At 60.2% G+C, this 21660-nt stretch overlaps 3 protein-coding genes and 1 long non-coding RNA gene across 4 annotated transcripts; 3 read left to right on the top strand and 1 right to left on the bottom strand.

The window, feature by feature from the left end:
* Window positions 1–3537: 3537 nt before the first annotated feature.
* LOC142058281 (uncharacterized) lies at window positions 3538–5844 on the bottom strand. The gene is given in 2 exon segments (XM_075095441.1): window positions 3538–5082; window positions 5830–5844. Coding segments are annotated over 2 exon segments (1548 nt in total). The 3' UTR covers window positions 3538–3549.
* Window positions 5845–10956: 5112 nt separating this feature from the next.
* Window positions 10957–13030, top strand: LOC142058280 (uncharacterized). The gene is made up of 7 exons (XM_075095439.1): window positions 10957–10984; window positions 11325–11434; window positions 11599–11721; window positions 12071–12150; window positions 12391–12508; window positions 12643–12801; window positions 12929–13030. Exons 1-7 carry the CDS (start codon window positions 10957–10959, stop codon window positions 13028–13030), a joined length of 720 nt encoding a protein of 239 aa, XP_074951540.1.
* Window positions 13031–15505: 2475 nt separating this feature from the next.
* Window positions 15506–16089, top strand: LOC142058338 (uncharacterized). The gene is made up of 3 exons (XR_012660918.1): window positions 15506–15608; window positions 15697–15834; window positions 16027–16089. It is a non-coding gene; the product is annotated as an uncharacterized LOC142058338 (long non-coding RNA).
* Window positions 16090–16119: 30 nt separating this feature from the next.
* Window positions 16120–19710, top strand: LOC142058279 (maestro heat-like repeat-containing protein family member 6). Its single transcript, XM_075095438.1, has 7 exons — window positions 16120–16141; window positions 16409–16546; window positions 17161–17337; window positions 17768–17923; window positions 18378–18479; window positions 18821–18923; window positions 19505–19710. Exons 1-7 carry the CDS (start codon window positions 16124–16126, stop codon window positions 19708–19710), a joined length of 900 nt encoding a protein of 299 aa, XP_074951539.1. The 5' UTR covers window positions 16120–16123.
* The last annotated feature ends 1950 nt before the right edge of the window (window positions 19711–21660 follow it).

Raw genomic sequence — 21660 nt, 5'->3', positions numbered from 1 at the left:
CCACCATTTTGGTAGCAAAGGTATAGCTACCCAGGGCCAACTTGATAGACCAAACGGTCCTCCACATATCCAGCATTCTGTGAGGTTATAAACACTTGCTATTTGTTCAGCCAATTGCATAAAAGAATTCTTTATATCATTTCCTTCATCCCTAAAGTCTTTGAGGGGATAACTGATTGTTCCAGGGATCGCGACCCGTACAATACACCAAAACAACAAAATTGACATTTTGCTCTACAAATCCAGCCTAAGCTTACAAATGTTATACAATCAATCACAAAAATACACATAGTCAAAATCAAATGTTAATCTTCCCACATTCGGTTGCGTTCCCGCAGGGATCTCCTGTGAAATGAAACAAAACGTCGACTTGCCCAGTTTGGGCTTCATCTACGTGCTTAAAATGAGGGAACAATCCAGCGAGTGTTAATTTTGTGCTCTTTCCCCCCCAGGCATCTTCAGCCTTCCAGGCATATTTGTTAAGGGGTTCAGTAAGTATGAGGGGGACGGTCCCAACGGTTGGCATTTCTACCGACGCTGGCTGTCCAGGAGAGAAGGTTGGTTCCCTTGGAACACTAAGAGCTTGAGACGTTGGAATTAAAACTGGGGGTTTAGGACAAAAGCCATTTAATCGGGGGCATCCATTTGTTCCCCAGCGACCATTGACTCGGGTAGCTGCATCCCAGAGGTGCTCCGCCCAATGCGGCTTATGAGGTTTCAGAAATCGTTTTGAGAGTCCATTAGTTCGTTCCACTATCCCCTTGGCTTGGGGGTAATACGGGGTGTGGAATACCCACTTGATTCCTTCTTCCCTTGCCCACTCCTGTACTCTGGTAGCAGTAAAATGACTGCCATTGTCTGACTGAATAGAACTAGGTTTTGGGAGGGAGCTAAACCAGAATTTCAGGGCCCGCACTGTATTTTCCCCAGGTGCTCGTGGAAATGCTTCGGCCTGGACTAGGCCAGAAATTACTTCCACGCCTACTAATACATATTGTTTTCCTTCTGACTTTCGGAAAGGCCCAATATCATTGATTTGCCAGACTTCCCAGAGGGTCTTTTTGTCTCTCAAATGGAGTGGGAACTCCTCCCTGGGATGTCGCTCTAGCCGAAGTCGGCATTGCTCACAAGCTGAAATACAGGCCCTGCAAGCGTCCCGAGGGGCAGGCCAGCCTCTGGCATGTGCCTCCTTGTATAAATCATTAGACCCCGCGTGGCCACGTTTAACATGTAGCCATTCTAGGAGCCTATCCCAATTTTCTCCTGTTTGGTCCTCCTTCTGCAGAGGGGCAATTCTGGCCAATTCGTCCGCCCTATTATTCCACTCACTCACTGGAGTACCCCCTTCCGGGTGGGAGGGCACCCATCCTATTGCAAAATCCCCGTGTTTGGCAACATCTAAGATTTCTTGCCACCTCTCCTTTTGCCACACTGGCACCCGATTTACCTCCCAGTTGTTCTGTTCCCAAAAAGGGAGCCATTCTGTGCACCCTTTGAATACTGCAGACGAGTCAGTGTAGATGTACACCGGAGTCCCTGCTTTTCCCTCGCTATTAAACACACTCCATACCGCCACTAACTCTCCCACTTGGGCACTGCCCTCGCCTTCAGGAATTATTTCCCTCTAGGTATCCACATGAATAGCTACAGCCCGATACTTCCACTGTTGGCCCTCTCGTTTGGCGGAGGCGTCTGCGAACCATACGTTTCGCAGCTCCTCCGAAAATGGCGGGGCAATCCTAACTACAGAAGGAGGAGGGGTATCCTCCTCCCGAAGGTTTGTCGCTTCTTCCTGTATGTTTAACACCTTTGCGGTACCTTCAGTGACTGTAAAAACACTACAGTAATGTTCGATTTTAGCATACCGTTTCCTCACAGTACCCCTTTGGGCCACCCCGTCAGGGGGAGGGGTCCCTGCTAACACAGGCGTAATTACCTTAAAGGGCCCCCTTAAAACTATAGGTTGTTGGCGTATGGTTCGCTCCGCTTCTCTAAGAGCTAAGCTCACTACAAACAAACCCTTTTCCCAGCTGGAGTACCGCTTTTCAGCGTCCTTAAAACTCCTAGAATAAAACCCAGTCGGTCGAATGGGACCTTCTGCTCCTTTCTGCCAAAAATGAATTGACAATCCCCAGCGTGCGAACCCCCATTCAATTTGAACTGGGTCGGTGGGGTGGATAGGGCCCAAAGTTTGATGGGTGCTTGCTTCAAACACCAAAAGCTGCAGTGCCTCATCGTGAGCTGGAGTCCATTTCCAAATCACCCTCTTTCGCAACAGGTCATATAAGGGACGTGCCATTATTGCAAATTTCGGCTTATGCTTTCTCCAAAAGACCAAGAATCCCAAGGTGTGTTGCAGCTCCTTTTTACCTTCCGGAATTTTTACCTGATCTAATGCTGAGAGGGTGTCCTGAGGAATACAGGCTGACCCTCCTTTCCACCAGATGCCCCACAACTTAACTTCACTGGCAGGGGCTTGTGTTTTTTCTTTGGGTATTTGAAGGCCTGTTCCTTCCAGGTGATTAATAGTTCTGTCCTGCATAGTCTGCACCGAAGCTATGGTATGTCCCCCTTTTAGTATGTCATCAATATACTGATAGACTTTGACCTCTCTTTCTGATGGGATTATTGCCAATTCCTGTGCTGGGGCATGGTGGGCCAAGGTAGGCGAGTGTTTATATGCCTGAGGCAAACGGGTAAAAGTGTACTGTTGTCCTTCCCAGGTAAAAGCAAATTGGTCTCGATCACACTCCTGGAGTGGAACCATAAAAAACATGTCCTTCACATCAATGGTTGCTAAGATAGGGTGGGCCTGTTCTTGAATGGCTGCAAGTAATTCGGCTATGTTGGGTACAGCCGCAGTCAGGGGGCCAGTGTTTGCATTCAGTCGCCGATAGTCAATGGTCAGGCGCCATTTTCCATTAGGGTTGCATACTGGCCACACTGGTGAATTGTACGGGGAGTGAGTAAACACTAAAATTCCCTGCTGTTTGAGATCCTCAGTTACTGGGGCTATCCCTTCCCTGGCTCCTAGCAGCAACGCATAGGGTTTTACGTTGGTAATCTTGGAGGGGGGAAGGCCAGGTGCCGTTTGCAATAGGCGCACCTCCGCCCAAGATGTTTCAGTTAATTGCCTGACCTGGGGGATGCCAAAAGACCACGAGTTCCCCTGGGTGTCATGCCACTGCCTTCCCTTCAACGCAGCCATGCCTAAAATGTTTGTCTGAAAAGGTCCTATGGCTACCATGGTATTGATGGGGGCTTCCTCTCCTGGGAACCATAGTGTCACTGAACTCATAGGCATTGACTGTGTCTTTCCCAGAGCATTTAAGATAATTAGATTTCTAGATGGGATAGAGATCCCGCACCGTTCTGCTTCGGTCTGCATCAGTGCGGTGATTTGTGGCCCAGTATCAATTAGAAAAATTACCGGTCTTTTCCTTGGTCCTACAGCTACTGTGACTAATAAATCCCCTCTTAGATTCAAGGTGAGTTGTCTTACAAACATCCATCCTCCGCTCCTCTCCTCACCTTTGGGGAACGGAGGGTCTAGTTTTCCGCCTTTTCCCTAGTCAGCTCCCCCTCAAGATCTATCAGGGGTGGAGCAGCGGCAACTACTCCGAGAGTGGCCTTCTTCCCTGACCATTTCTGTACAAGTTTTTCCAATTTTGGGGTCGGGAGTCCATCCATCAGGTCTCGAGGAATGCCCTTCTGAAGCCCTAGATGCCATAAGCCCTGTCGACTTAGGAGTCTCTCTCTCCCGGGATGATTGTTGCGGAGTGGCCTCAAATCCTGGCCCTTCCCAATTGACAGCTGCCGATTGTTAACTTGCTCTGCAGACCGTACAACCCTTGTTTCGGTTTTTTGGAACGATCCACCATCAGGGCCATATTTTCTCCCAAAATTAATTAATTCCTGCGCTACCTCCCTCCACGTCCACACTTTCCTTCCCAACCGCCAATGGTCAGGGGTTATTATCCCTTCCAGAGTGGCCGCAGTTCTTTCTCCTTCGGAATTATTTTGAATTCTCCCCTGTAATTGGATCCCAGTGGGTTTCAGGGAGTCAGGGAGTCCCCGGATCAGGGGAGTCATCCTCCCTGGGTCTACAGGCATCATCATCGGGGAACTCTGGTGGGGCTTGAGCTCCCGATCATACATCTTTTGGAGACAGGCTGCTTTCTGCACGCTTTCCACTAGTTGATCCACCGTACCTGTTATGGCAAGGGGATCTCCCCTCTCCAAAGGGTTCAGCCCTCCGGCCCAATACGCAGCCCTCTGGGTTAATGACCATGGGGCTCGGCGATTACCTGTAGTTAAGAACACACCTGGACCCCAATAGCCTTCTGCTTCTTTCTCCGACAACAAAATTCCATCCCCCCCTGCTGACAGGGACACTCTCCACACATATTCTGTCTCCGATTCCTTCGGAGTTCTTGCAAAGTCTTTTTTCAACTTTGCTACTTCGGTTGCTGTAAATGGGACTTCTTTGGTGAGAACTTGAGGACGGTCATCGTTATTGTCCTCATACAAGTACTCTGTTTTAAAGAGTGGATACATGTGAGGGAAGCTTTCTACAGTTTCCCTTGCCCTCTGCAAGACTCCCTGAGGGTAAACTTGCCGTACCCCTTTCTCTGAAAGTTTCACCTCTACCTCTGCCAGTGTATCTGCTTCCCTCAAAAGCTGATCCCTCAATTCTTCCTTCAGTATGGCATTTTGATTTCTCTCCTCCTGCAACAATCGCTTGTTTCCCTCCAATTGTTCCTGCAGTGACTTTATGACCACCTGCAGTGAGTCTATTGTGACATCGGCTTGACAAAGCCTCCGTTTCCTCTCTTCCACCGCTGCTGACAGACTCGCTCCCAGGACTGCGCAAATTACAGCTTTTCCTTTCCCCGGTCTAACCCTAGCTTCCTTCTACACTACCCTTATCCTGCCTACTACACTCTGCGGTTGAAACCAATGTTTTTTCACCCAATCTTGTCCCCGGGGTGAGGGGCGAGATTGGTGCACCTCCAAAAGATGGTACAGCCGGTGAAGAGACAAAATCGTGGGCGTTAACTGCCTTCTGAGTGGCCATTTTACCTAACACAAAGGGGCTTTATGGTCCTGAGAGGGTCACACCTTAATGCTGCTATCCCCTTTTCCCCTTTTCGCCCTCAGGAGGTCACACCGGGAAACCAAGCCCTCTGCGGAGCCGTCGCCTTTGAGCGATCTCCAAAAGGGAGACCACCCGCCTGCAGTCAGCAGCCCTTCCAGGATGCTCTGGGTACGCGTGGTGACACTCTTTGGCTGCTTATCCTTGAGGAAGCGAGCCTGTTGCCTAACTTGGAGCAGCCGAAGGGTGCTCCCGCTGCCCTTCCACGCCTCCCCAGGTGCCAGAGACAAGACACTAAATGCGCAAAATAAAGCTTCCGAACAAAAGCCGGTTTTAGCGCTTGAGAGCATCGCCGGGACAGGCCGTCCCACCACTACCCCCGGCGACAGCCAAGGCCGGGGTCCTTGGGAGCCCGCAAAGGCCGTGCTACGGGACCAGAAGCCAGGCAGCACCAGGGGGCGTGTCGTTGCGCCGAGAGGCCGGGGCCAGCAGCACCGGGGGCGGGGCAAGCCGCCGAGGGGGCGTGGCTGTCAGCACTAGGGGGCGGGCTGTGTCGCCGAGGGGGCAGGCCCAGCAGCACCGGGGGGCGCGGCGGAGTCGTCACTACTCGAGTGACAGCGCGGCCCGCCGATAGGAAGCGGGGGCGGGGCCGCAGGCGCGGCGGGAGGGGGACCTAGTCGGCTGCAGCCAATAGGCGCGGGGCGCGCCCCTGCAGCCGGCGGGGCGGGCAGCACGTGGAGCGGCAGCATGGCGGCGGCGGGCAGCTGTAGGGCCAAAGCCCCACGCGGGGCGGCGGGACGGCGGCGGCCGCGGGCGGCGGTGAGGGCCGGGCCGGGCGGGGCGGAGGGGGCTGCGGAGTGACTGCCCCTGCGAGGTCGCTCTGGTCGGTGTCCGTGTCCCGTCCCGTCCGATTCCATCCCTGGAGTCACCCTGGTTCGGTCCTCAGGTCCTGGGCGCCGAGAGGAGGTCGCGGGCAGCGGCCGTCTGGTCCGTCGACGAGGTACGAGCCGCGCCGCGGGGGGAAGCCGGTGCCGGTGCCGGTGCTCACGCCTGTCCCCGCAGCCCGTCGTTGGGACGGCGGCGGCGGCAGGAGGCGGCGGTAGAGGAGGAGGTGGAGGAGACGCCGCAGGAGAAGAAGCTGCGCCTGGCCAAGCTGTACCTGGAGGAGCTCCGCCAGCACGGTGAGTGCCGCCCGGTGCCGGTACCCCGGTGGGGCAGAGGGGCGTGCAGCCCTCGGTGCTGAGCCCGGCCCTCACGCCCCGCGTCCGCCACAGAGGAGGAGCGGGCGGCGGCAGAGGAGGAGGAGGAGACGCATCCGGCGGATCTCATCGGCGACCGGCTGAAAGAGGACGTGGTGAGCAGCGGGGCGGGCGCGTCCCCCCAGTCCCGGCAGCGGCGGCGGCGGCGGGCTCTGCCCCGCTCCCGCGGGGCCGGGGCCGCCTCCACTGAGCCTCCCGCTTCTTGCCCAGCTGGAGCAGAAGGGTCGGCTGCAGCGCCTGGTCGCCAAAGACGTAAGTGCCCAGCGCTGGGGGCGCCGGGGGCTGCCAGGCTCTAAGTGCCGGCTTTGGGGGCACTCGCGCACAGCCAGGGCCGGCACCCCGAGTTACGGTGCTGGCTCCGGGACCAGGGCCCTCCTTCTGCCCAGGGTGCCGGGGGCTGGTGCCCTGGAGGAGGGAGGGAGCTGTGCTTGGGTACTCCCATGCCAGGGGAAGGGACCGAGGGAGGCCCAGCTCACATCCCGCTCTCCCTGCGGGTGCAGCCTCCGGATCCAGCCAGCATTCGAGTGCTGCGGGGGCACCAGCTGCCCGTCACCTGCCTGGTCATCTCTCCAGATGACAGGTTCATCTTTTCGGCTTCCAAGGACGGCTCCCGCATCAAATGCAAGTGTTCCCTTGGGGCCGCGACTGGCTGTTCCCCCAGCCTGAACCCTGCAGGGAGGGACCCTGCAGCAGCAAGAGCGTGGGTGCCTGTGGAGGTGGCTGGGCCCCTGCCCCTTCCAGGGATGTGCACGTGCATCGTTTTGGGCTCTGTGGGAGGCTCGTTGGCGCTTCCCAATATGTTGGGAGGTTCCCAGGGCGTGACGGCGATGCCTTTCCCGTAGGGGAGGTGGAGAGCGGGAAGAGGCCGTGCGTGGTGCCCGGGGGGAAGAAGGGCACCGAGGAGCGGCACATGGGGCACGCATCCCACGTCCTCTGCATGGCCATCTCATCGGATGGCAAGTACCTGGTACAGGAGAGGGGGCTGGTGCTGCCATGTATGTTGCGGAGGGGTGCTGTTGGGGAGTGCATCTCCTCCTGGGGTCCTGCGGAGAGCGGTATCTCGTGCCCAGGTGTACTTTGCTGGCTTCAAGCAGCCCCTACCTCCACTGGAGCCAAGAAGGCGTCCCTGGGACCCTCCAAAGCGCTTGGGGTGGGAGCATAGGCTGGGATGTGTGGTGGGTCCTCATGGGGCAGGTCTTGGGTATCCCCTGTGTTCTGCCAGGCTACGGGAGACAGGAACAAGCTGATCATGGTCTGGGACACCGCCACCTGCAAGCGCCTGCACATCTTCACTGGGCACCGCGATGCCATCTCGGTGAGTCGGGGGCATTGGCTGCGACGCCTGCAGGGCCAGGCAGCACTGTCCTCCCCGGTGCCCCTCACCACTCCCCCTATGTCCGGCTGTCCGTCCGCAGGGCCTGTCCTTCCGGAAGGGCACGCACCAGCTGTACAGTGCCTCCCATGACCGCTGCGTCAAGGTCTGGAACGTGGCGGAGAACGCAGACATGGAGACCCTGTAAGAGCCTGGGGACACACACACCCCACTGAGCCTCCCTCACCTGGGGAAAGAAATGTGGCGGGGGGCTGTGCCTGCCGCAGCTCTTTGCCACCTCCCCCTCCAGGTTCGGGCAGCAGGATGTCATCACGGGGCTGGACAGCCTGAGCCGTGAGTGCTGTGTGACGGCGGGGGGACGGGACGGCACCGTGCGGCTCTGGAAGATCCCCGAGGAGTCACAGCTCGTGTTTTATGGGCACCAGTAGGTCTGGGGTGGGAGAGGGGGTTGTGGGCAAGTGGGTCCGGCTGGGGCAGTGGTGTGAGGGTGCCAAGCATCACCAGAAGCCTGCTGGCATACTGGAGACACTGATGTCCCAGTGAGCCCTTGTCTCCTTGTGCTGGTTTTGGCTGAGACGGGGTTAATTCTTCTCACTGTGGGGGTCAGCTACCTTTCCAGCTTCCTGCGCTCTGCCGCGTGGTGGGGGGGGGGGGGGGGGGCTGGGAGGGGCAGGGCCATGGTGGGGGCAGCTGACCCCGACTGGCCAATGGCATGTTCATTCCATACCATGTGACACCATGACCAGTATTCGGCGGTTCGTTCCCCTCCCCCCTCCCTTTCCCTCCCCCGGGGCTTTGCGCCTCTCGTTGTTCTCCTTTACATTGCATTTCTGTTGTTGTTTCTTTTAATTTTAATCATTAAACTGTTCTTATCCCAACCCGCGAGCGTTACCCTTCTGATTCTTTCCCCCATCTACCGGTGGGGGAGTGAGCGAGCGACTGTGTGGGGCTGAGCTGCCGGCTAAACCACGACACTCCTAAGCAGGATCCCAAAGCACGCTTGTAACTGATGGTAGTTGCCCCTTCTCTTTGTAGGGGCTCCACTGATTTCATCCAGCTCATCAGCAAGGAGCACGTGGTGTCGGGTGCCGATGACGGGTGAGCACGGGGCCGCGACAGTGCCTGGGGTAGGTAGGCAAAGCCCCCTCCTGCAACCCCCTCATGCCTCCCCTCCCTGGTAGGTCTGTAGCCCTGTGGGGGCTGGCGAAGAAGAAGCCGCTGGTGCTGGCCCGGCAGGCGCACGGCATGCAGGACGCCCAGGGCCTGCAGCAGCCGTACTGCATCTTGGCGGTGGCTGCCCTGCGCAACAGTGACCTCCTGGCTACAGGTGTGGGGCAGCTGCTTTGGAGCAAGGGTTTGGGGGTGCAGGGGGTCTGCCCTGCCCCTGCCCCTGCCCCTGCCCCAGGTTGGGGTGCATGGCAGTCTTCTCTCTCTACCCTAGGCTCCCACAGTGCTAGTGTGAAGCTCTGGAAGTGCAGTGAGGGATTTTGGAAGCTGGAGCCCCTCTGGGCTATCGCGTTGGTATGGGTCAGGAGGTTGGGGATGCTGGAGCTGGGCTGGGGGTGTCTCTCGGCGGGTTCTCCCCTCCCTGGGCAGCAGGAGGAGGCTGCGCGAGCCTCTCGCCCTGCCCTGTCCCCTCCAGGTGGGTTTTGTCAACAGCCTCGAGTTCTCGGCAGCCGGTGACTTCCTGGTGGCCGGCCTCGGGCAGGAGCACCGGTACCGTCCCCCTTCCCCAGCGCTGGCTGGGGGCACAGCCTCCACTGCCTCGAGGGCTCGGTGGAGGGTGACCCCCATCTCTCTCATCTGCAGGCTTGGCCGGTGGTGGAGAATCAAAGAAGCCAAAACCAGCATCTGCATCATCCCCCTGAAGCGGAGGGCTACAGCCCCCAGCTCCCATGTCCCTGACAGCTCCTAGCCCGCTGGCCCCGGAGCCGCTGCACCTGGGTCATGAAACCCTTGTCCCTGGTGCTGCGCCCCATGTCCTTCGTGCAACCACCCTCCTGGGGCCGGCAGCGCCGGAGCGGGGGATGGCGCGTGGCCCCCTGACCCTGCTGGCACCCATATCATGCTGCGGCTCTGCCCTCTGTGAGGGTCTGCCCCCTTCCCTCAGCTTTGGCCAGACCCGAGCTCTGGAGGACTCTGTTTTAAATAAAAAATAAAAAAAAAAAGAACAACACAAAACCCAAACCAAACCAAATCCACTTTATTCACCTAAATTACCATGTCTAATGCCCCACGGCTCCTGCCGCCCTGGCCTGCCCCGCTACCTCCTCCTGCCCGTCCCCTGGCACCGACCTGTCTGCCCACCCGCCTCGGCGCTGGCCCCGCCGGGCCCGGGGGCCCCACCTCGGCTCCTACGGCGCGGCGGGGCCCTGTGCCCCGGGGAGGGGAGCGAGGAGCCCCGTCCCACCCCGCCCCCCCCGCCCGGTGCCAGCAGGTGGAACCCTCCAGGCGCGTGGCAACCAGTATGCGCGCGGCGGGGCCCTGTGCCCCGGGGAGGGGAGCGAGGAGCCCCGTCCCACCCCGGCCCCCCCCGCCCGGTGCCAGCTGGTGGAACCCTCCAGGCGCGTGGCAACTAGTAAGCGGGGAACGCGGCCGCCCCCCGCAGTTGTGCGTCCCTGCGGCTGAGCGCACGGGAGGGCGTCCGGCCCCTCCGAGTGCCCAGCAGCCTTCGAGCGAGGGGAGCCCCGCGGGCCTCGTCCCGGGCCTCGTGTGTGGAAGAGAAAAGAGTCTCAGCGTGCCCGAGGGGCTGGGGGCTGCAGCCCAGCTTAGCCCAGCTGCAGGTTGGGCGGCACCAGCCCCTGGGAGCAAGGGGACAGGGTACAGAGGGGTCCCTGCGACAAGGGGGGTGCCCCGCTACAGGTAAACCCCAGCCCCGTAGCAGGAGGAGGAAGAGGGAGTCAGTCTCACCCACCCCCCACCCCCCCGGGGCAAGGAGGGGTCCTGGGGAAGAGGGGAAGGGGGCAGTCTGTGGGTGCCCCCCGGGGGAGTGCTATTGGGGCACTTTGTGACACCCTGGATCACCCAGTGCTGTCCCCCCCAGTGTCTGGGAGGACGGTGTTAGGACAGGGTGAGAGCAAAGAGCCCCCCAAGCATGGCCACCTCTGCCCCACTGCCCCTGGCAGGGCAGCCCTGTGGGGCACAGGGTCCCCCTCACCCCTTTCCTCCGCAGGATGGCAGGGAGACCCCCTAGCAGGCCCAGGCAGGCCTGGGGGGAGAAGGAGGGTGTAGCTGCCCTGGCTCCCCACTCCGGGCCAAAGCCAAGCGAGATGTGCAAGGTCCAGCCGCTGCAGGCGGGTGAGTGTGCAGGCGCTGCGGGCAGGGGGCTGCCTGCCCGTCCCTGCCCGGTCCCGCGCTCGCGTTGCCCAGCCAGGCTGGCATCGGGGCTCCCATGGCACAGTGGCCAGGGAGGATCCCTGTCACGGCACCCCGGGACAGGGATCCTCCCTGCCAGCCGGTGGTAGCCTGTCCCTCACCTGGGCACGCCAGACCCCCCTCCCCGTGCTGCCCTCCAGCATTGCGCCCTCGCCCCTGGGGCTCACAGGGGACACCTGTGTCCCAGCCTTGAGCCAGGACTGGTGACATCCCTGGGAGCTGGGCAGAGGGCTTGGCTTTTTGTCCCCTGCTCGCCCCCCAGCCCTGCCTGCCTTCTCTCGGCCAGATCCGTGCTGCTCCACCTTGGCTCTGCCCGGGCAGAACGAGGATAACCTGGACATCATCCGAGCCTTCCTCAGGAGCAGACCAAAGGTATCCAAGGCCAATTCTATGAGGCTGCGCCCATGTCTCCTGACCAGTCTTTCTGCCCCCATCCCACGCTCGCAAGGTGCTGGGGGCTGTGCTGCCCCCCTCCCCCCCAACCTGTCTCACCCCCCTGACGCTCTCTGGCCGCCTGTCCCCTCCCTGGCTGGCAGCAAGAGGAGGAGAAGCTGAAGTTTCTGGCCTCCATCTACACCATCTGTAGCACCAGCAGCGCGGGCTCCACAACATGGGACATGCTTTACTTCTGTTTGCTGGAGGTGGTGGAGGCCATCGAGGTGAGGCAGGGGCAGTGGGCAGTGGGCAGAGCCCTGGGGGCAGGAGAGGGCTCAGCCGGGCAGTGGGGTGCATGTGAGCACTGCTCTGGGTCTCCATCCTTGGAGATGCTTGAAAGCCAGCTGCGTGGCCTGGCTGGAGCTGGGGCTTGGACCCAATGACGTTTGCAGGTCTCTCGGCCAGCCTGTGGTTCTGTGATGGGCACAGCCCTTCCCACCATGGGGCTTGGGACCACTGGGTGGGGAGGGAGTGCTGGGATGGTGGCACCTGGGCTCTGCCAGCCCCGCAGGCTTTTGATGGGCAAGGGAGACTGCCCCATCCCGATCCATCCCACCCTGCTGTGCTGCACAGGTGCTGCTGCAAGAGGAGCCCACTGACCACCTGGGTACTGTGGTGTGGCGGCAAGCCATGCTGACCATCGCCTCCATGAGGTACTTGCCGCAGCCCCCAGCTTGGCCTCCCCACTGCTGGGCAGCCCTAACGGCACCTCTCCCAGGCAGGGGCCACCCCCAGTCCTGGGTCCAAGAGGGAGGCAGACAGCAGGGCAAGGGGTGCCATAGGCTTTTCCCTCCAAATGCAAGTGTCAGTGTCATGGGGATCAGCCCAGGTCTCCAACCCTGGGGTCTGTCTCCTCCTTGCTGTGTCTGAAGAGCACCTCTCTGTCCCCACAGCAAGGCGGGGCTGCTTCTGCAGGAGATGAGCAGCAGACTCCTCCACATCTGCTTCTGCAGCATCTTCCACCTCCCTCCGCAGGACACCCAGGGCCCTGAGGCTTCTCTCTACTCCGAGGTATGCCACGGGGTGAGCCACGGGGAGCTCCCCCACCCCGAGGCCCCTTCCTGGGCACCGCAGGGTGCAGCCACGCCCACCCCCCACCCCGCCCAGGCTTCTAGGGCTGCCCCAAGACTCTGTCCCCCTCACAGACCCTGGCCACGATGGACAGCATGCTGCAGGTGCTGGTAAGCAGCGCCGGTGCTCTCGGCATCCTGGAGCTGCAGAACATCTTGCAGGTCTGGCCTTGGCACAGGGTCCCCACAAGCATTGACCCATGGCTTGAGTGGTGCCCCGCCCCTCCCCAATCAGTGCCTGGTGCAAGGAGGGGGGCAAAGATGTTCCTCCTTCCCTGCGCTGCCTCCCCACCAGCCCCCTGCCTCCTGGCTGCTGCCAGAGCTCCTTTTGCTCCTGCCCCAGCCCACCCCGCTCCTGCAGCCCTGCCTGCTGTTCGTCCTGCCCAACACTCCCTCACAGATGGATCTGCCTGTCTGGCAAGGGGAGCCCAGCCCTGGGACTTTCCCCCGGGCCACATCCTAGAGCCTCCACCACAGGTCCCCAGGGAGGTGGTCACCCCAAAGTCTTGGGTTCCTTGGGTGGGGGGTGGAGGGACCTTTTTTTGGGTGGGGAGCGAGTGAGTGGAAGGCAGCAGAGGCAGCGGCAGGAGTGGGATGCGGTGGCCTGCCTGGCTGCAGCAGGTTGCTTCGAGGGGCAAGAAGGGCACGTGCCCTGGGCCCAGGCCCTGCCCCGGCGCAAGCCTGGCCATGCCGTGCTGTGCCATGCCACCTCCCTGGCAGATCAGCAGCTTTTCTCCTCCCAGCTCCTGCTGCCCTTCACCGATTCCAAGCTAGCAGCAGTGCAGGAGAGGGCTGTGGCACGGATTGCCAGGCTGGCCAACTTCATCGCCACCGAACCCCTGCTGCAGGTACCGAGCTCCCAGTCTGGGCAGCCCCAGTCCCCCATCGCTGTGCTCCTGAGCCCCAGCACCTCCCAGGGAAGCTGGGCACCCAGTCAGCAGGAAGTCAGGAGCAGGGGTCTTTGCCCTGCCCCTGTCCTTGTCCGTGCTCTCTCCCAAGGCAGGAACCTGGGTCCAGCAGCCCTCCCCTGCGCTGGGCTGCTGCCTGGCTGCTCTGGGAGCAGCCGGGGCTCACCTTGTGCCTAGGCTCACCTCATACCCACACTGCCTCTCTTCCTCCAGGTCTGCCCCTGCTTCGCACAAGCTGTAGTCCTCAGGCATCAGTGCTCCAAGACACATCGGTTTGTGATGCTGGGGAGGCTGGTTGGGCACCTCACCCTCTGCTGCACCTGTAAGGACAAGGCGACCCGCCGCGAAGCTGCAAAAGCTCTCCGTCACCTGCATGCCTTCATCCTGCAGCAGAGAAGTAAGAGAAGCTGTGATGGGCTGGGTGCCCCCAGGCACGGGCAGCAAGGGACCACTCTCCTTGGTGAGAGAAAGCCTGATCCAGCCTGCCTGCCTGCAGTCTAAAGAGCCATTTCCCCTTGCCCCTGTTCGCAATAGCCCCAGACCCTCCCTGGGTATCTGCTCCCCAGACCTGCCTGGGTGCCCTCTTTCTTTACTAGTGACTTTTCTGCCTAAAGCTCTCAGACTGCACCTCCAGCTCTTCACCCTCTCTCTGAGCACCCTGGTTTTCGTCCTCCCCAGGCAGGTGGCCCTGGCTGCATGACACAGGGCAGCTGCAGCTCTGGGAGGACGGGCAGATCTCGCAAAAAAGCAGCGCTAACAAAATCTTTTCGGTAAGAAGTGCCTTCGGCTCCTGCCTGGGGTGGTCAGCATGAGTGAAGGGACACCTGATGCGTGGGGATGATGTGGGCTCACGCTGTTCCTGAGCGGAGGCTAGGCAAAAGCCCGCAGCAAGCTCCGCTTCCCCACAGAACCCTGACCCCCACCATCGGTCTCCTCCCCAGCGCAGCTCTGCATCCCACTCTCACTGCACAGCCAAGATGCTCTGTGTGATGCTCTAGGTGACAAACCTCCCCTCCTCTCCTTCATCGCACAGATGTTCAAGTACCACCTCCAGCCCTCTGACCAGGTAGACATCATCCTCATGGCCATCAAGAGCTTGAGAGCCCCAAGCGCCTACAGCATCAGGGTGGCTGCCCACATGGTGGAAGTCCTTGTGGCAGACCCTGCCTTCCCGATGGGACAGGTGAGTAGCCCGTGGGTGGCACAGCCAACACTCGGGCCCACCAGAGGATCGTTCCTCCCTGGGCCCTGTGCCTGACCAGCACTGATGCCATCTCAAGCCAGCGTACTGCAGCAGGAATGCAAAGCGGCTCCCAGTGGGAGCTGGGTAAACAGCTGCGCTCACCCTGCTGACACCCCCACTCCCTTCTGTGTCTGTCGTCCAGGTGCTGAACATCGTGTGGGCCATCTACAGAAACCTGCCCTTCATCAGGGCGGTGGTAGCCCTCAACAGCCTGGAGAGGGCCCTGCTGGTGCTGATGCACAAACAGCCCAGCATGGTGGTGGCCAGCCTGTTGCAGTGCTCCCCAACATGTACCTGGTACGGGGCCCACCAGCCTTTGGGGGTCCTCTCACTCCGGGAGAGGGGCCCTAAGACCCTCCCGAGGGACTTCAGCCTGGCCATCCTCTGGGGTGTCCCTGCTGACAGAGCCCCGGGTCCCCGCAGTGTTGCGATGCGCATGTGGAAGGTGACACTCTCCAAGCCCCAGGTTGCGGAGAAGGTGCTGCAGGAGCTGCTCAGCAGGCTGATGAACCAGTCGCCGTGCAAGACCTCCACCTCTACTGGGGACAACCCCCGCGTCCTCTCCCTGGCTGTGAGTTACTGGATGAGGCCTCACCGACCTCTGGGGCTGCTCTCGGCTGTCCAGGGCCTCCACTCTCCTTCCCTGCCCATCCCAAGCCTTGACGTCCCCAGGGGCGTAGGGACGTCTCAGTGTCTAGCTGTCTTCTGCAGGCAGCCAGGACGGTAAGCGAGATCCTCCTGCAGCGCATCTGCCTGCGGGAGGTGGAGGCGATTTTCTCCCAGCTTTTCCTGGCACTGCTTTTCCAAGTGTCATTCACCACGGAGTTGACGGTGCAGGAGGTGCACATCTTTTGGAGGGAGCACCAAGAGGATCTGCTCGGTCCCATCAGGTGCTCCATCCCTGTCCTCTCATCCCTGCCAGCTACCTGGAGCCAAGGCAGGGGTGCCAGTGGGAGCTGAGCATTTCTCTTTGTGCAGGTCTGTGGTGCAGTCCATGAGAGTGCTGCTCTGCAGCATGGGCTTTGAGAGCCAGGCGCTGGCCATTGAGGCGCAGGGTGGCTGGGATGCCCTGCTCAGCAGCCAGACCCACCTCATGGGAGTCCGCATTGTGGCCAGGTGAGAGGCCCTTCTCCCTTGCTCCTCGGGGACCATCACCCCATGTCACCCCCTCCCTTGGGGGCACAGATGGCAGAGGGCTCCCGTTGCTCAAAGAAAGCGCTGCAGGTGGGTGATGCCCAGAGTGGTGCAAACCCCAAAGATATGCGTCTGCCTGGCTCAGGCCTGATGGTGCCTCCTTCCCCCTGCCAGGGAGATGATGAAGACCCCAAGACCCCTGCTCTCCACCATCTTCTGCCATCTGGCAGAACTCCTCAGTGTGGAGGAGCCCACCTGGGGGATGATCGCCATGGTCTTCCTCGTTGAGGTGAGCCTGACGGCACTGTTCCAAGCTCTCTCCGATGCTCAGCTCTCCCATGCCAGCTGCTGTGGGGGGAGCTGGGGCAGCAGATGGGCTCTGGTTGTCGCCGTGGAGGAGCAGGCGAGCAACCAGTGTGGTGGAGCGTGGGGCACGGGGCTTCTCCACAGTCCCTGCTGCCTGTGTCTGGGCTTGGTCGTGACCCAGCATCCTTGCCCTGAGGTAGTGGTTGGAGGCAGCACCACACCTCACCAGCTCCCGCTGTGCGTGTTTCAGATGTTGGGCTGCACCAGCCTCAGTGAAGAGCTGGACCGTGCCCTGGAAATCTTCCCCATGTATCTGCAGAGCCAGTGCCTGGGGATGCCCAGCCTGGTGCTCAGGGGCCTCCTCAGGCTCAGTGAGAGGCCCGACACGGTGAGTAGGGGGCAGCAGGGACAGCCGGGACAGCAGCCCAGGGTGGAGCAGTGGGTGACGGGTAACGTGGTGGCTCGGGCTTTTCTGGGCACAGGGAGCCGTGCCGGCTGCTGCCAGCTCTCCTGCCTGCCCCGCCCTCTGCCCCATGACTGTGCCGTGCAAGGAGAGAGGCAGTAGTGCCGAGGGGAAGGGGCTTCTGCTGCCAGCACGTCCTGGCAGGGGTGCTGGTGGCAGAGTGACCAGCCCGAGCGTGGGGTCTGCAGAGCCTGACCGTGGGGTGCTGAGCCCCGGGGTGAAACGCAGCAGCTGCGGCAGGGGCTGCTGGCAGCTCGGGCAGCTTTCCAGGCAGCACCAGGTGCCCACCAGCCTACCCAGGGGGTCTGGTGGAGAAGGGGGTAGCCAAGGGGCTGGCAAGGAGCCAGAGCTGTCTGTCCTCACCCTCTGCGCCCTGCTCTTCTCACGGCCATGGCGGTAAGCCCTGTCTGCCAGGACCTTGCCCTTGTGACCTGCACTGCCTGCTGAGAAGCTAGTGGGAGGCCAGTCTGCGCGGAGAGGGTTTTCACCCCTCTGGTAGGTCGCTCCTTTACAAAAAGGAGATGGTGTGTCTCCAACAGGCAAGGAAAACCCTCGTCCTGCTGCCGTATGTCATGGAGCAGCTGCAGGGTGCTGACAGTGATGCCAGCGCCATCGCCCTGTCCCTGCTCAGCAACCTGCTCCGGCTGCTGGAGGGGAAGACGCTCAGCCTGACTGCCCTGGCGCTGGCTGAGAAGCTCCAGCCGCTCTTCAGCGACGTAAGGCTGGGGGAGAGACCCGTGCCCCTCTCAACAGGCACCTCCATTCATGCCTCCCGTGCTCTGCAGGGGGATGCTTTGCCCCGCAGCCCCCAGACCCCATCGCTGCCCTTGGCAGCTCTGTGGTGTGTCCCAAACCCGCCACGTGGACCCACCCTGGCTCAGCCTCCCTGTCGCGGCAGAGACGAGGATTGCAGGACGTTGGCAGACGTGCTGAGCCCCACCGATGCACACCCTGCCCTGGCAGCATCCTCCAGCCCTCCGCAGGGTCTCCTTCTCCAACCCCCAGCCCCAGGGACCCTAGCCTCCCTGGGCAGACCTTCTCTATGCCACAGCTTGCTCCCTTTTGGAGCAGGGCTGCCTGCAGCTGTTTTGGGCCCCTTGCTTGCCATAGGCTTGAGACTGAGGTCCTCTTCCTCTCCTGCACCAGGAGTCGAGCACTGTGCGGGAGCTCTCCATCCGGCTCTTCCGAAACACAATGGGGGTTGTGGTGGATGCCAAAAAGAAGAAGATGAAGGAGGTGGTGTGGGGCAGCCTGCTGCCACTGCTCTTTCACCTGCACGACGAGGACAAGAATGTGGCCAAGGTGGGACTCCCAACCTGACCTGTTCCTTGGGCAGGGGGGTGCTGGACCCTTTAAAAGTGTGTCGCCATGAGGTCTAGCTCGCTGGGTCCCTAGCACCAGGCACAGCCCACCTCCCTGCCCGCTGCTGCCTTTCTCCTCCTGCTCCCCGGGTGGATGGGGAATTAGGTCCCTTTCCCACCCAGCTCCCTCCACACAACCCCTGGCGTGAGTCCCTGCAGCCCCAGAGACGGCGCTGTGGCTCTGCAGCAGCCTGGGGTCACCAAGGCCAAAACACTAGAGCCAGAGAGGGTGGCTGCCCTTATATTCCCCCAGGGTGCTGAACCCGGTGGCAGCATCAGTCCCCAGCTGGTGCGTCTTCCCTGCACGGGCAGGGCAGGCTCTGAGCCCTCCAAAGAGGGGGGACACAGGGTCTTGTGTCCCTGGCGGTGGTGGTGGCATCTCTGCTACTCACCAGGCCTCCCAGGAAACCCTCAGCAGTGCTGGACAGTTCCTGAAGTGGCGGCAGCTGGCCCAGCTGGGCGAGACCGTGCAGGCATGGAGGATCAGCGAGTGCCTGGTACGCACAGCCCCAGCGCCCCCAGGTTCCGCCCTGGGTGAGCCCTGCCCCATGCCCAGCATGGGGGACGGGGAGGCCTGTGCCCCCATGGCGGTACGCACCCTCCTGGAGCAGGCTCTGCCCCAGGCTGTCCTCTCCCCTGGAGTCCCAAAGGGCACCCTGCCAGCAGGACGGCACCCCAGTGTCCCTGGGGAGCCCTCTGCTCCCTCCGAACCCCGATGCCACACGGCAGGGAGCTGGGAATGTCCTGCTGGGGGGAAGGAGGGTGGCCCTGGGCGGGGGGGGAGGGCCAGACTGGGGGGCAGCTCTGCACCAACCGTGCACCCTTCTCCTCCCTCCAGCTGGCCAGGAACAGGAGCAGGGCCAAGGAATACCTGCGCCAGAGCCAGTCCTACCTGCGGAGCCCACAGGAGCCCCTGCGGCGGGAAGCTGTCAGGTTCATCGGTGAGCCACGAGCCCCGTGGTCCCTCCCTCCTTCTCCCAGGGTCCCTGTGGCCCAGCGCAGGACCTGTGGGGCACTCCTTCTGCCCATCCCACCCCTGGCTGTGCAGGCAGGGCTGGCAGGAGGCTCATCCATCCCCTCCCCGATGCCGCAGCCCAGGGTCAGCCCCCACCCCGGGGAGCTGTGCTGGCCAGGTGGGCTGGGTGGAGGGTTCTCCAATGGGCAGTGGGGTCCCCAACAGGCAGCAGGGTCCCCAACGGGCTGCATCCCCTCAGGGCTCATTGGACGGCAGGTGGATGGGCACGAGGAGTTGCAGTACATCAGAGAGGGTGAGTGAGGGCAGTGGGGAGGAGGAAGGACCCCAGCACGGAGCTCCCCCCTGGGAGAGGGGGGCTCTACTCCCAGCGTGTGCGTGTCTCCGGGGAGGGGGCTGTTTCTGGAGGGGCACATTCCTGACCGGCAGCACCCAGCTGAGCCTCCCGCCCCCCGGCTCCCTCCTGGCCCTGGAATCACGGGGCACAACGTGCCCTGCCTGGAGGGGACACAGGGCTGTCACCTCACCTCTGCTGCTTTGTCCCCGCAGTCCTTCAAGATGCAGGGAGAGACACGAGTCTCCTGGTCTCCTCCCTGGCAACACAGGCGCTCCTCATCCTCAGCTTGAGGAAGGCTGAGTCGAGGTTTAACGTGCAACGGCTGAGCTTCCGGCTGCTGAGGGCATGGACGAGGTGGCACTCGGCACCCAGCGAGGACTCTGCTCAGGCAGAGAGAAAGCAGCAACCCCAGCCCTAGGGTGCTCTGCAGCTTGGGGTATCTCCTCTTCCCAAAGTCTAACAGGAGAGAAGAGACCTCAGCCCCAGAGGAGCTGGCGTCCTCTGGAGAGCAGCAGAACAGCCGCTTTTTCCCGTGGTGCAGGGCATCACCTGCCCACACGCTTCGTCTTTGCCACGAAGCACCAGCTGCTGGGCTGGGCTGGGCTGCAAAACAGAGGGAAGGAGAAGCCAGAGCCAGAGCCGGAGCCGGAGCCAGAGCCGAGGATGAAGTTGAGGCTGAAGCCTTCCCTCCCGTCCCCAGGGCCACGCCAGGGTGAATCACTTTTTCTGCCTCCCACCGTCTGAGGAGCCTGCGCTGCCTGGGGCCGACGTGGCCGAGTGCAGGAGCTACAAAGCCACCAACGCTCTGACTCCGGCAGCTTTGTCCCCTCCGTGTCCCCAGCAGGAAGGGCAGCTCTGCCTCCTGCCCATGCCACCCATCCCCACCGGCGCTGCGCCCGTTCCCACCCAGGGACGTTGGAAGTCCCAAGAGGAATGGTAAGAGGTCACTCCGCGAAACCAAGCCCTCCGTGGAGCCGTTGCCTTGGAGCGATCTCCAAAAGGGAGACCACCCGCCAGCAGTCAGCAGCCCTTCCAGGATAAACTCTAAACAAGGCCAATGCCTAACATCAGTAACAATTCAGTTTCCAAATAAAACAGACTGGGGAGACAAACGCTTTGTACAATTTGGGCTGTGGATGACACAGATTGACGTACAGCTCCAATGTGTTTAACTCCATCAGGTGATACAATGGGTACAAACTGCATATTTGTGACAACACGTTGGATTAACTGAATGAAACATGGGATGACACATGGCAAAAACAGTAACGTAGCTAGACCACGCAATAGGTAAAATAAGATTTGTTTGATCCAAGGACCTCCTGGAAGCCAGGAGAACATATCGACATTCCAGCCTTTCCAGGTTTGGGGGGCAACATGGGCCAATTTCCGTATTCCGGCAGTAATTTGTTTGATGACTTTGCCATTGTCATTGATTTTTAAACAGCAACTAGAATCATGCAATTTCCCACAGACCCCGCCTTCTTCGGCTAGTAGGTAGTCGAGAACCAAGTGATGTTGATAAATTGCAGTTTGCATTTGGGTTGCCTGATCTGCCAGTAGGTCGAGGGCCTCAGCTGTTTGATTGGTGATAATTTCTAATACGGCTTGCAGCCGGATAATGCAATGTAGATTATAAATGGGTTCTCGAGCACCACTAACCCATTCATTGTGTAGCCAAATCAACTAGAATTGTTATATGAGAACATAGAGTATAGGAATTAGCGTATCCATCGATCTATGTAGTGATCAAAACCAATTTGTGTTTCTAATCATTTATATATAGACAATGTGTTTTGTTACTAGAAGAATGCACTTCTGTCAAAAGGAATGATAAAGTGCAGTTTTGTGTAGTAGACTGAGAAAACTGGCCAGGATTGCCGGGACTGAGAGCCAAAAGGGTAAAAGGTAATTCCAGCAGGGGGAGATCGCGACCACCGACTCACGGACCACCGACCCAAGTAATACCACCTACTCAAAAGAGAACAATAGAAGAAGTCGACTGAGTTTGCGCAGTAATCTACATGTGGAACGAGCAAGTTTGTACCAATCAGTAGAAAGGACAATAATGAATATGTATGAATAGGTAAATTTTTGATCTATAAATTGTATGGGAAAGGTGCGTAAGGTATGCACGTGAGGAGGAACGATCCCCCCTGCATCCGGCGCCGTGAATAAAGAATGCCTGCTCTTTAATACTAAATTAGTGTTAAGGAGTTGTTTCTGATTTTACCGCGTTTTTCGGTAACAATTGGGGTTCCAAGTTGCACGTCCATAATGTTGTATGATACGCTGGGGGGTCCGCACGTCTTTACCCCAGGACCGGCCACTCCCATCGGTGAGGGAGGTATCAGTAACTTTGGATCGT

The sequence above is a fragment of the Phalacrocorax aristotelis genome, chromosome 6, assembly GCF_949628215.1.
Source record: "Phalacrocorax aristotelis chromosome 6, bGulAri2.1, whole genome shotgun sequence".
Lineage (NCBI taxonomy): Eukaryota > Metazoa > Chordata > Aves > Suliformes > Phalacrocoracidae > Phalacrocorax > Phalacrocorax aristotelis.
Note: the sequence above shows the minus strand (reverse complement) of the source record. Positions and strands in the feature narration are given on the sequence as shown.